We start from the raw sequence: 14,529 nt of genomic DNA, 5'->3' as shown, positions 1-14,529 counted from the left end.
GACATACTTTCGAGCTCTTCAATTATTCTTTTCTTTTTGGGACTGCAGTGTGACCCAGACATGGGCTGTCTTCGTGGTTGTGATGCACAGTACATGTTTTGTGATGGCTAAGGACTTTTTACTCATCATTCTACTGAACCCTTTTTTCTCCCTCACTTTCCAAGAATTTCCATGGCTCATATTGCAGAAAGAGGGAAAAATCCATAACACGCCATCGCGAGCTCTCTCTCTCCGTCTGAGCTCTAACCCAATAAGTAGCTTTTAAGTATGGACTGATCTTTTTTCTACAAGGGGATTGATTTTTGAGGAGGAAGCATCTACTTGTTGTGGTCCATCAATGCTAGAACATCTCAGCTTTTCATCATAGCTTTTAGTACAGGCCTGTGGCTAAGCATCACGGCTGTGTGGGCAAACAGAGAGGGTGGACTTTAACCTTTGGAGTGGCGGGTCTAAAGTGAATTCCAAGATCCACACAGGCTTTCACCGTCAAGCGTCATGTGAAGGAATTCAGTTCTGACTATCGATTCACTCTTTATGATTATGGCATCATTAGGTCGCATAACCCATTCAATCAATCTCATCAGTAAAAGCACGCCCGCATCCCTGTTTGCATACTTTGGATATCATTCCGATTTGGATGCGGCTGGTGTATTAAAATTCGGCTAAATGCATTTAAACTTGGTTTTTCTTTCTTCTCTCAGGTCGTATCTGGACATGCTAAAGGTGATTATGTTCAGCTACCTGTTCTGGTTTGTCCTGACCATCATCTTCATCACAGGAACGACTCGCATCAGCATCTTCTGCATGGGTTACCTGGTGGCCTGTTTTTACTTCCTGCTGTTCGGTGGGGATCTTTTACTTAAGCCAATCAAAGTGATTCTTAAATACTGGGACTTTCTCATCGCTTACAATGTCTTCGTCATCACCATGAAAAATGTCTTTGCTGTAAGTAAAATCTGATTTTAAATTAATTTAATTGTCAGCCATAAAAGATGAGTAGATAAAAGAACTGTGACATTAGATGATGTGGAATGTGGGTAGTTTTTAATATCTGATGCCATTGTGTTTTAATTTTCAGATTTTGGCTTGTGGTTACATCAAGTCTTTGATGGTGAAAAGCTGCTGGCTTATACAGTTGCTCAGTCTTGCCTGCACAATAAAAGAATATGATGATCTACCAGGTATGAAGCTCATGAACCTTTGTGGTCAAAGCTTTGCCACCACCTACTGTAACCTTGTGGTTTCTAATTCTTGCTAACATTATTTAATATTAATTAATAGATAGACTGCATCTCTCTCTACAGTAGTTAACGAATAAAACACTGCCATTGAAGATTTGCATGTATACTTCATGGAGAAGAAATTTGCAGAATGAATTTTGATGAGTGAAACAAATGAAAGAAGAAACAAACTAAGGCTACGTTCACACTGCAGGTCTTAATGCTTAATTCCGATTTTTTTGCAAGGCCGTTCACATTTCCAATTAAATGCGACCTTTTGTGATCTCCAGTGTGAACGTGAAATGACCCAGAAGTGACTCGCATGCGCAGAAGAGTACTCAATGGTCAACGACGTTACTCGTTGTTTGCGGAAGTAGCTAACGTTAAACATGGATGTCAACAACATTGTAGTCAACAGCGGAGCTCTTTTTGCAATATTAATGTTATTTTCCCAACGGAGCCAGCACAATTACAATCTTCTCGTTTTAGGAGAAAATTAAAAAGATGGAGGAGAGCAAGGTTTTTGGCCATGGCGTTTTGTGGAGCAGTGTTAGCAACGTCCGCCATGGTTGTTGTTAATCTTCTCGTTCCCGCCTACTTCAATGCAGAATTATGACGTTTGTAGCGTATCAATGACGTATGGGTCAGATACATGTGGCCTGGCCGTTCAAATGGAGGTCGCATTTCAAAAGAACGGATACGTATCGGATTCAGGACCACATACCCAAGTGTCCTGGGTCCCATTTGAAAAGATCGGATCTGTGTCGTTCAGAATGTCATGAAAAGATCAGATACAGGTCGCATAGGGGCAAAAAAATCGGAATTGAGTCGTTTCAGCCTGCAGTGTGAACGTAGCCAAGTAACATGAAATGCAACAAAACACTCCTAACGCTTCTAATGTCCTTCATGTCTGTTTTCTCTGTAGTTCCAGCAATAGGAAGTTCCAAGGTTTGCGATTTGCCCCGGGATGAAGCCGGGATTATATGGGATAGCATTTGTTTCACCTTCCTGCTTCTACAGAGACGTGTATTTATGAGCTACTACTTCCTACATGTGATCGCTGACATTCGAGCTGGACAGATACTTGCATCTCGGTACAATCTGGTTAACTGCACACACGCTAAATTTTCTTAATACACAACTCTCTAGAAAATGTTATTTTGATCAGTCAGTGGCAACATTTTTAAGGTCTTTTTAAACTGCTAACATATTACTTATCGGCAGGGGTTAAATTGGGATTTGTGATCTGGGGGGGCTCTGCGGGGAGGGTACTTTAAGGGGTAACATGTTTAATACTGATGACAGCAAAGCCACTGGTGTGTTATAATGACATTCTGGACCTCTGATAGGATTTGATAAGTTTCAACTTTAAATCTGTGCCAGAGATTGACCACAAATATTTTATAAAGAGTGTCTGAATTTTAAATTATGCAAATCTATGAGTTTGACACCCTATATCCATTTGTTGCACATGTCATTATGCACAATTGATTAAATGAAGTAAAATGAATCAACCTCCTTGAATAATTTTATATGCATAAGATAGGCTACCCAAAAAGATTAAATTAACAAGAAAAGGTACAACACACAGTACTGTATCATCAACATGTCTAATAAATTAGCAATAGAGATTCCCTATGCTGGTCAGCAACTAAAACATTCGTAAGGTTTGATTTGTGTAATCAAAATACATAAATGTATTAAACTATACAATGAGTTATATGAAGTGTTATCCAGTTAACATACTGTAATTAGATGAGTGAGAGTGACCAGAGGTGGAAAGTAACGAATTACATTTACTCACGTTACTGTAATTGAGTAGTTTTTTTGTGTATTTTTACTTTTTTGAGTAGTTTTTAAAATCTGTACTTTTACTTTTACTTAAGTATGTTTTATTTAAAGTATTGTACTTCGCTACATTTTAAATCATATCCGTTACTGAGTAAAAAAATATTTTAAAAAGCAAAGTGATAAAGACGCGAAACGGATGTAAATGGGCGTGGCCCGGGGAACGCGCAAAAAGAACCATGGAGACGGACGAGACAGACGCGCGCTAATGCAGACCCGCCTCAGTTCAAATCTTATGAAAGAAACCCCTGGTCATATTTAAGCGACCACTTTCCACTGACGCGAAGCGAGTGTTTCATTTCTATGAAAGGTAGGATTCATGCTCTTAAGTACGAAATTGCACGACGCGTTTTTAATACCATGCGCATTATCTTCCGAGGTCTAGCAGCTTCGCGTCAAGTCAAACAGAACTTCAAAATGTCCTCGAGAATGCGCAGGTCATTAGACATGCAGAGAGCGAGAGAGAGAGAGAGAGAGAGAGAGAGAGAGAGAGAGAGAGAGGGAGAGAGAGAGAGAGAGAGAGAGAGAGAGAGAGAGAGAGAGAGAGAGAGAGAAGAATAAATGTCATCAGGTACCCAGGTCAGGGAAGTAAGAAGATAATAAACGTGTCAAATGTATATAGACATGGCACTCTATATGCTCATTTAAACTATATATAGTTTAATAAAATAATGTATGTTACCAGCAATACATCAATTACAACCTTACTATAGTGATTGTATTTACTAGCTGCTGACCACCTTCAAAAGTGCATAACTCACATGTAAAAATCATTAAACAATTCCATAAATGTTTCTTACTTTAAAAAAGCTTTTTATTTTATTAACTTTTTGTTATTGCACTTTAATTGTAAAGATGTTCCTACAATTAAAAACAACTAGTTTGAGATTTATATTCCCTTGTCGTTTTTGAACTATACTAGAATCCTCCACCTCTCCCCGCTGTAAAAAAAGTAACTTTTACTCTGAGTAAAGTTAAAATGACTTACTTTTTACTTTTACTTGAGTAGATTTTTAGACAAGTAACTTTACTTTTACTTAAGTAAAATATTATTAAAGTAACTTTACTTTTACTTGAGTACAATATTTTAGTACTTTTTCCACCTCTGTGAGTGACATACATACATACTTAAGTCCTTAACACGTTTCTAGTCTTCTATTAAGTTTCCTCGACGTGGGCACCATTATTACCTCTCTCTCTCTCTCTCTCGCGCTCTCTCTCTCTCTTGTCTCTACAATGTCAAATGATCCTGTGTGAAAGCGCGTTCTTGAAGTTCCTGAGATTTTTCGCTCGAGTTGCATAACTTGCGCGAAGACGCGTTTAAAAGGAAAAGCGCGTGTTTCCGCGGCAATTGCGCCACCCAATTCGCGTCATTTGCATTGCCCCGTGCGACGACGCGTCTGATTGCGTTTTTGCATTGACTTTGTATGTAATCTACTCGCGCAAATCGTTGAACTTGCATTGGTGAGTATGCCCCATAATGAATGGAAATACATTATTCTCTTCGCGTCAGTGCACACTTACCAGCGCAGCGAGTACACACGCACAAGCGCAGCGGGTACACTGGCACGAGCAGAGCGAGACCTTCAGCCTATGTGCCGGAGCTTAGCCCCGGACGGCCCCCCGGCCCAATTTAAACCCTGCTTATCGGGGTAGTGCCAGCTAACACAGTGTACAGTATATGTTTAAAGTATCACTCTGCTGTTTCTTTTCATGCTAATGTTAGGGCTGAGGTAGAGATCATAATCACGATTATTTAACTCTTTTTCTGCCACTGACGAGTTATATTGTCAATTAAGAGAAAACGTCAATGACGCTTTCCTGATAAGTTTTTACGGTAATCTGTAATTCCGCTATTATCCACTAGATGACAATCTTACCCAATTAAGTCCTTCACAAAAATGCATTTATTTCAGCTTTTTTTTAACTTACCTATATTTGAGAGGTTATAAAAGAGAACAAATAAAATAGGATGAAATTTTTTCCCCCGCTTTGTTTGTTTGAAAAATATTATATTTGTATGTTTATATATTTATTGAAGAAAATATTCCTGGAAGGCATTTTGTGAAAATCACAAAAAATGCTGGCCGGCACCTTTTTTAAGAATGGCTGGGGGGGAATGAGTTATCACGATTACTCTGTGACTTTGACTTAAACATGAATTTATTTAACCTTTTTATAAAAAAAAGTGTTGCAATAGTATACACGTGTCAAAGCAGTGGTGCCTTTAAAAGTGCCTTACAAGCACAACAAATGAAGCGATTTATATTTCTCCTTCAATATTCAGTGTATGTCATCTATTTAAAAAATAATGTATTTTTTTAATAACAGAAATTATGGCACATGTATATTTTTGTCTACAAAAGTAAGTTTAAGCATTTAACCATACACCTTCAGATTAAATGATTTTTAAGATCACAGTTAACATTTCAGTCAAGTGTTGTAAAACTTTTGCCTTGTAGTGTACATCTATGAAGTGTATTTGGGTGTCAGTTATTGACTGCATGTTTCGATGTGTTATAGAGGAGCTGAGCTGTTTCAGGCAAGCATCGTGAAGGCGGTCAGAGCTCGCTTGGAAGAGGAGAAGAGATCCATGGAGCAGCTGAAGAGACAGTAAGACTTACTGATCACTTTACACTGTCACTTTACTGGAAAAAGTTACTTTTTAGCATTTGATTACATATAAAAAGTCAGCTATTCATTCTCTCAAAGCTATAAGCCTATGAGGGAATTAATGAACTACTTTAAGGAACACTCACACATTTTGGGAATTTAGCTTATTGATCATGTCCCCCAGAGTTAGATAAATTCATACATACCTTTTTCATCCCTGCACGTGTCGTAACTCTGTCTGACGCACCCCCGCTAGCCTAGCTTAGCACAAAGACTGGAAGTGAATGGGTCCAGCTAGCATACTGCTCCCAATAAGTGAAAAAATTATGTGAACATTTTCCAATTTATATGTTGTGATTTGTATAGTCACACCATGTACAAATAACAAGGTTATATGAGACACAGCCATCCTTTAACAGTATACATAAAGGGAAATATATTCTCAGAAGACGAAGCACTGCTACTTGGACGGAGTGATTTGCTCGCAGCACCCGAGAAACCCAGTGGTGAGGAGCAGAGAGTTCGCCCAGAGTCTTCTTTAGCGTCGTTGTCAGGGCAGCCAGAGCTTTTATTGACGCTCTCGCTGGTGGCGGTCTGAATGCACAGTTAGAGAACAGAGGTTACATTAGTAACCTAAAGACAATTTTTTTCTCTTTAAAAATGAACCAAAAATATTGATAACTCATCTTGCACCACACAGATTACAAATCTATGAGAACATCCCTTGCCCCCTGTTATCCTTATCGATTGTTATACATTGTTATCCCGTGAGTGATTTCTCTGGTGACTATGAACACGTTCATTTAGGATGGATCGCATTAAGACGCGGCAGCAGAAGTTTAAGAGGGGAAAGGAGAAGATGCTGAGCATGTCACAGGAGTCTGGAGACGGACAGAAACTTATTCCTCCTGAGGATAACGATGATGATGATGATGATGAGGGTATGACAATGTATATTATGATGGTGGGAGAGTATGAGTTTAATAGTTTCTTTTATGGGAACTTAACTTATTTGACACTTTTAAAGAAAAAAGCTTTTTAAGAGCTTTTTTAGCCACATTTATGATACAGTTGCACTATTGTTGAAAGGTTTGGAATCACTATGGTCAGGCTCTTATTATAGGATTTTTAAAACCGTGCCCGATTAGGATATCTAGTTGCAGCACACACATAAGGAGATTTTCTTCTCTTAAATCTTAAACATGCTCACACTCCAAGATTTATGAAAGTCAAAGTGCATCACACACTACAGGATATTATTAAGATTGTTGAGCCAGAGGATGGTTTAATTTCGTTGTTTACTGGCTAGTGCGCTAGAAACTTTCTTCATTCACCAGGTGTGTTTAAAACTGAGGTGATTTCTTCTCAACGGTTGTTTTTGAGGGATTCGATCGTGATATATTGTCACAGGCATTCTTGTTGTTTTCACACTTCTATGAGCTGTTTCTTCAACTCTGTCGTCTTCCGGACGTACAGCGTTTTTTGTCAAATTTGCTTTGTCGCATAATTTAAAGGTGCCGTAGAATGTAAAACTGTATTTACCATGCATAGATGAATAATAAGAGTTCTGTACATGGTAATGCATATCGAGAGCCTCAAACACGATTGTTTCCTCCTTTTTATGGAAACCTTGTGCATGAAAAAGACTGCTGGAAAACAGACCAATCTCAACATAAAACCAACTGTGATGTTACAGTCGCGATGTACGCCACAGCATTAAATTACACATTAATGTAAAAAACGAAGTTGTGACTGCTGAGTTAGCGCTATATGCTAGTTAATGCTATATGCTAGCGTTTAGCTTGAAGTTCTACTATTGACGTTAAAGTTACGTTTTGCAGGAAAAAACACAAACTTACCACTCAGAAAGTTCATTAACAATTGATTATTCCTCAAAATCTGTATTTATTTCTGATACAGACTCAAACATAAGGGGCCCTATTTTAACGATCTGAAACGCAAGTGCGAAGTGCGCCAGGCGCAAATCAATAAGGGGTTGGTTTGAAGTAGGTTCATTATTCATAGGTGTGGTTTGGGCGTAACGTCAAATAAACGTCAGAACGTCATCCAACATTCCCTTTAAACGCAAGTGCGCAAGTTCCATGGCGGGTTGCTATTATTATGACGGATTTACCAGGCGCACGCCAGAAGCGGTTCACAGCCGAGGAGACAGATGTTCTTGTAAGGGCAGTCAAAGACAGAGAAGTTGTTTTGTATGGGGATATGAGAAACCCGCCCAAATCAGCGTCGGTTAAACAGGCGTGAGAGGAAATAGCCACAATTGTCTCATCAGCTGGCATCCCCAGGAAGTTGCACCACAACTGTACAATGATGTCAGGAGATGGGGAAATCCCAAGCTTGCCAGCATAAATCGGGCACGTCGTGTAACGGGAGGTGAATCTGCCTCTAAACAGGACCTGACGCCAGCAGAGGACATCGCTGCGTCCACCCTCACCGCTGAAAGCCAAGAAACGCAACGTCCAACCCCAAAGTACACTTACAAATCAACTTCACATACATTAAGGTTTCTTATGAAAACATTTTAATAATTATTTACATAAAATAAACGTAATACAGCCACACAACAAACGTATGAAAATATTTTAATCGTTATTTGCATGATAATTTTTTAACGCAGCCACACAATAAATAAAAACTATCACCACAATGCTCACCACAATGATTTCCCTTATCTCATGTGTTAATATTTTTTATTGTAACAATTTATGATTTGCAAAAATAACTGTTGCATCTGTGTAGATTAGATAAGCAAAGTGTGTGCGCGTTGTGCACGCTATACATTATGGTCAAGCATGCGCCCTTAAAATAGCATGATGAACAACACGCCACTGACTTTAGACTAGTTTTTTCTGGTCAGTGGCGCAATTGTTTTTTAAAACTGCAAAACAGCATCAGGGATGGTTTGCGCCGGAACACGCCTCTTTTTTTGCGTTGAACCGCCCAGGGAGTGCAAGTTCATTCCCTAGTTTGCCGGCGTGCGAGGGAAAACCCCGCTGTGCGCCGGTGCAAAATACGAATGATACATGCGTCACTGACAAAGTCAATTGTGCTGGGTGCAAGATAGGGCCCAAGGTCTGTTTACACACACACAGAGCTACTGAAGGAGCTGCTCTGAGAAACAGCCAATTAGAACAGAGCTCAACATTATTATTCATGACCCTTTCAAATAAGATAATAATAGACCATTTCATTCTGGGTGCAAATTCTAGCCATCTAAATAACGTTGCATATCTTCTATGTAGATATCAGAGAACAATTTAATATATTATTTCAATGCATTCTTCGGCACCTTTAAAGGTTTGTCATTCACATTGGCTATTGTGGAAGTACTGATATTAATCATTCTGGTTTAAAATCCAAAACATCAGGAGATCGGGAGGTGTACTATTTGATCTGTAAACATCACACATCAGATGATAATCTGAGTTTAACATCGAAGTCCATGATTTTCTCTTGGATTCTTGGGAGGGGATAATGGGGGTAAATTTGGGCCAAAATCCTGTAGTGTGAGCCTGACTTTTTAATGAAAGCAGTTGGTTACCTTAACTGATGATATGCAATTCATAAACTAATTTCATAAACCAATTTAGAATATGAACAGTTTTTATTTCATAAATTTTCAAATCACATGATTAGCCTTATTTATGGTTATTAGATTACAGTTACATAAAGTTACATAATCCTTAATAAATTTTTGTACTTACGTGTACTCATGTTTTCTCTTTACAATACTGTAAATTACTGTAAATTAAAAAAACTGTTTTGTGGATGAATATAAGGCTAAGATGATCCTATAGATCCATTCGAAATGGTCAATCGCAGATATGGGAAGTGCAACAGAATGCAATATCATCATAAACTGATGGATGGCACTGCTGTCCTTAATGCAAATAAGAGTGTTAGTTGAAATAACGTTAGTCATTTGCATAAAGCATCTTTTGTGAATAAGATTTCATAGTGATTCTAAACGTTTTAACCGTAGCGTTTAAAGCTTTATTTGATAGCTTGAAGGTCTTTTGGTTTTCTTTGACCGTCAGATTTTTGGACAGATAGATGTGCTTTATTAATACTCTGACGTTTCATTTGCAGAGAGAAAGAGAAACAAGGTGAATAAAAAGCAGTGGTGGAGGCCATGGGTTGATCATGCGTCCAGTAGGTTCAACACAACATCATTATCTGCTCTCACTGTCCTTGTGTCCTTAAGCAGAAGTCTGAGGATTTCAATACTGCACCTGAACTCGGTCACACCTCCTCCAGCAGACTCCACCTCCAGACTTGAAACCTTTCTCATTTCTATTTAAGGCACCTGAGGCTGAACTTCATATTAGAGGCATTCCTGTAATGCAGGAACTTTTGAATTTTCAAATGACCAAAAATTATAAACTAGATGATAACATAATGACAAAATAAAAAACATGATTTACTCACCCTCAAGTCGTACGAGATACATATGTCCATCATCTTTCAGACGAACACAATCAAGGAGTCATTTTCATTTTGTCGCTAAACTATCACTTTAAGTTGTATTACTTTAAGTTGACAATTAATATGCATACTTCTCATCAGTATAGTACCGAGCCCCTACGGTGACATGGAGCAAAATTAAATAAAGTTTAGTTTCATGTGCTCACGTGAAACTATCGCGCGCTCACGTGAAACTATCGCGCGCGCACGTGAAATCGAAAGTTTCACGCGAGCACGCGATAGTTTCACGCAAGTACGTGAAACTAATCTTTAAAAAAATTTCTGCACATGAAGGTTTTGCGTGAGCACATGAAAGTTTCACGTGAGCACATGAAACTAAAATTTAGATTTTTTACTCCAATATCACCTTAGGGGCTCGGTAGTATAGTATGCAAAAACAACAATTTAATTATGTATTTAAATAACTGGCTTTAGTTAATAGGATAACAGTGAGGTTGAGTTATACTTTAAATATTTAATTTTGACCAAAATATTTAAAATATATTTTTATGCTAATTTGTCATACTGGACTTTATTGCACTTGGCCAATAAATTGATTTATAATTCTTGCCATATTAATTTAATATTATAATAAAATAAATATTAAAATAAATAAATAAAAGTGTATATATATGATTTAATTCCCCTAGTAATTTTTTGGTGATTTATTGTTTTCTACAATGGAAAAATTAAAAGTTGAATCAACTTAAAAAAATTACTTCAATTGGTAACGTCTAAAGTTTTTTAAATTTTCTCACTTTAAAGGGGACATATCATGAAAATCAGATTTTTTCTATGTTTAAGTGCTATAATTTGGTCCCCAGTTCTTCGATCAACCTAGAATATGTGAAAAAAGATCAACCATTGAAAATCTATTATTGAAATGTGGCTCCCCTTGTGATGTCAGAAGGGGATCTTATTAAAATAACCATGACCCTGCCATTTAGTGCAGAGAGAAAGAGAGAGAGAGAGAAAATAATTGACAACACAATAAAGTTTCAATTTCAACAAAACGCCATTATGGTGATCAGTATTTGCATTTCGTCAACTGCATTTAAAAAGTGCCAATTTTAACATGCTATAATAAATGATCTATATGGTATTTTGAGCTTTACCTACTAGATTTATTTTACATCTTTAAAAACTCTTGTGAAATGTTCCCTTTAAGTGAAATTTAAGTTGAAAATGTTAAAATATTTTGGGTGTTACCAAATTAAGTAAGTTTATTTTTTAAGTACAGCAGCTTTCACTTTTTAAATTTCTATATAAAATATACTGCATACTAGGAACTGATGTAAATGAACTGATTTCCACTGATGTAAAATCATTTTTATGCTTTAAAATAAATATTTATTAAGCCATATAAGCATGGGTATCTGTAATGAAGCCTTAAATAGATACTGAAGAGCAGCCGGAGGAAAGGTTTCATGTCTGGATGGTGCTGGTTTGTTGTTATATGGATGTAGGATGTGTTGAACAGAGTTCACAGTAGAGAATCACTCGGCTTTAATCAAATCCATTGAGAAATACTGATGTGTAAAAGAGAGATTTCCTGCATCGGCTGCTCGACAATCACTGCTCACCCAAAACCTAAAATTCTGTGCATTTGTCCGTCCGAAAAGAAATGGAACGTATAAATGTGAAAGAATCACGAATCTATATGTTTTTAGCATTTTAAACATTAACTGACAAACTACACCGGAAACACAGTGGTATACATACAAACAGTTAACAAAACAGTTAGGGTGGGGCACGGGTGTGCCTTATACATGCTGCTGACTCTTTGATCGCCCTCTGGTGGCTGGATGCAGTACAAGTCATAAACTCCGCCCTCTCCACGCAAACGAACGGGAAATAAATTACACTTCCAATAACATTTTCCGAAAGATGGTTTTGATCCTTTAAGATAGTTGTTATCACGCTTATATGTTCAATTGTTCATTTTTGTAATAAGTTTCATTTTAATAGTAATTTTCTAGTAATTTAATGCTATAGAAATAGTGTGTGTCATTATGATTGACATTTGTGATTGACAGCTTATCTGAGCGGACTCTCTGAGCTTCAAGGGAAGATTGAAGATACAACTAACTACTTTCGATTTCTGTGTTATTTCAACAAAATGAGTTGTGTTAAACGTACCTTATTTTAGCAATCCAGTCGATCAAGGGGTGTGGTTGAATTTGGCGCGCGTGCATTTGGGCGAAAGTGTGATATGGCGGCTCTACGAACAATTCCTTCTGCCAAGCCCTAGCTCCAAACTGTCGTTTTTGCGTAACATGTCAGCACCCATCGTCAGACACTTTACATTCAGTTAATTACAAAGGAAGGATGTGCCGTTGCTTCGTCCATCTTTTTTTACAGTCTATGGCGGGGCCACAGTGAAAGAACTACAAAAAACACAGAAAAAACTACAACAGGAAGTGATGACATAATACAAAATATAAGACATGACAACAAATCACAAAACACATTACACAATTATTTTTTTTTCTTTTATTGAGCACAAAATAAGGTATTAATCATTTCTTCGAATAACATGCCATTTAATAATTTAGGTTTATGCATTTGGCAGATGCTTTCATCCACACAGTCAGAGATTATACAGTAGCTATACTGTACATTTTACAGTTTTACTATACATGTGTTCCCTGGGAATCAAACTCACAACCTCAAAAGTGGTCAGATGTTCATTTTGTGCATGTTTCAAACACCATGAGGCAGAGAAATGACAGAATTTTTATTTTGGGGTGATTTTTTTCATCTTAAAACTAAATGGGCAGGATCTCTCTCTTCAAGAGCTGGAAACGGTTTTAGATATTGGGTTTGCTATATCAACAAAATTAAAAGCCATTAAAATCATCAAAAGTGAAAGAAATACCATCAGACTTACAGTTTTGGTGCTGTTTTATTGTCTAACAGAAGGGGTGGTGATGGTATTTCTTTTATTTTTTTGATGTGCTGATCTCAGTTATCAGCTTAATACTTAAACACACGTGATATGCGTTCATAACAAATCAAAGTAATTCAGTTTGATTTTATATAGTGACTGGAATGCTATTTGATATTAAAAATAAAGCATGACTTACAAAAAAGGTCTGTGGTGATACCATAGTACAGTGATGGTATCGGACTGTAACACTGTACTATGATATCCGATTGAATATGATATGAATATGATGGCTGTATTCATATATCATGGTATTTACATTACAGTACATGGTGTTTCAAGTACTGCCAATAATACCATTGTATTACACAATGGTATTACTGTGGTACCTTGTAAAAACCATGGTAATACCATGGTACTTTTTTTGTAAGGAGACATTCTAATCACTATATACTGTAAGATAACATTTAATATTTTTACCAGGACTTTATAGGGTCATTATTTGACTCCGTCCTTTTAAATAGTGTATATAAGTATTTTCCCAGCATCCTCCCCTGCCCTCCCTCTCCACCGTGGCTCTTCTGTTCAAGGACACAAGGCAGTTTCTGTATTCCAATTTCTGTTTTGCTATTTCACTGTGTAACTGCGAACACAGAATTTTGTAGGGAATTTCTTTTTTCAGATGACTAACTAACCCTCCACGAAAATGATCAGAGATATGCTTTCAGTTCATTTTAATGTTGATGTGGCTGTGACATTTTTAATTGTATCATTTATACCCATTTAATTGTTGTTGTGGTGCTTAAACTGAAAATACCGACTATATTTACTCACCCTCATGACTGACTTGTACACTATATTCATCTGAAGACATAAGCTCTATACTGATGTCCTGAAATGTCTGTGTTTCTAAGAAACAGCCATTGATGCAAATTGCCAAATTGGTGATTCTCACGAAATCCAGATTTAGAAGGTGTCCAGCATCAGAATTTTTAAAAAGCTCTTGAAACCAATTTTTTTGCACATATAAGATTAAGGTCTGAACTTACTATAACCATTATTTTTAGAGGATTTAAAAAATATTTCCTTTTGAATTATTTACATTTTTTAGATTATCATGATCAAAAATGATCATTACCGCAACATGATATTATGCACTTACAAACTCATGTTTCGGTAATGAGAACTAAAAAGTTACTATGACAAACAAAATTGTAACTTTTATCTGGAAAGAAAAAAATAACAACAACTTAACATTTTTTGGAAAATGTTAGTTAATTGAGGGCTTAAACAATGATTGAAAATTGTTGTGGAGGATGAGAAAATTGGTCTTGGACACATTTATATTCCTTATTGTCTCTACATTTACTAATGATCACCAAATACCACATGTTTCATTACTGTAAATGTTTATAGTATAACATGCACTGAAGCTTTTTATTTTTTTATTTTTTTTAATTATAAATTTTCCATGTT

The 14,529-nt window shown here is 36.9% G+C and overlaps 1 protein-coding gene across 3 annotated transcripts in view; it reads left to right on the top strand.

Annotated features, from left to right (window-relative positions):
• The window catches only part of LOC141362432 (piezo-type mechanosensitive ion channel component 2-like), a 150,072-nt gene that overhangs the window by 92,689 nt on the left and 42,854 nt on the right, over window positions 1-14,529 (top strand). For all 3 annotated transcript variants that reach the window (XM_073864496.1, XM_073864495.1, XM_073864497.1), the window contains 6 exons: window positions 702-945; window positions 1,079-1,181; window positions 2,146-2,314; window positions 5,592-5,681; window positions 6,489-6,622; window positions 9,792-9,854. In XM_073864496.1, coding sequence (XP_073720597.1) covers window positions 702-945; window positions 1,079-1,181; window positions 2,146-2,314; window positions 5,592-5,681; window positions 6,489-6,622; window positions 9,792-9,854 — 803 coding nt within the window. The remainder of the gene's footprint in view (window positions 1-701; window positions 946-1,078; window positions 1,182-2,145; window positions 2,315-5,591; window positions 5,682-6,488; window positions 6,623-9,791; window positions 9,855-14,529) is intronic.

The sequence above is a fragment of the Misgurnus anguillicaudatus genome, unplaced genomic scaffold, assembly GCF_027580225.2.
Source record: "Misgurnus anguillicaudatus unplaced genomic scaffold, ASM2758022v2 HiC_scaffold_26, whole genome shotgun sequence".
Lineage (NCBI taxonomy): Eukaryota > Metazoa > Chordata > Actinopteri > Cypriniformes > Cobitidae > Misgurnus > Misgurnus anguillicaudatus.
This window is presented reverse-complemented; position numbering and strand designations above follow the sequence as displayed.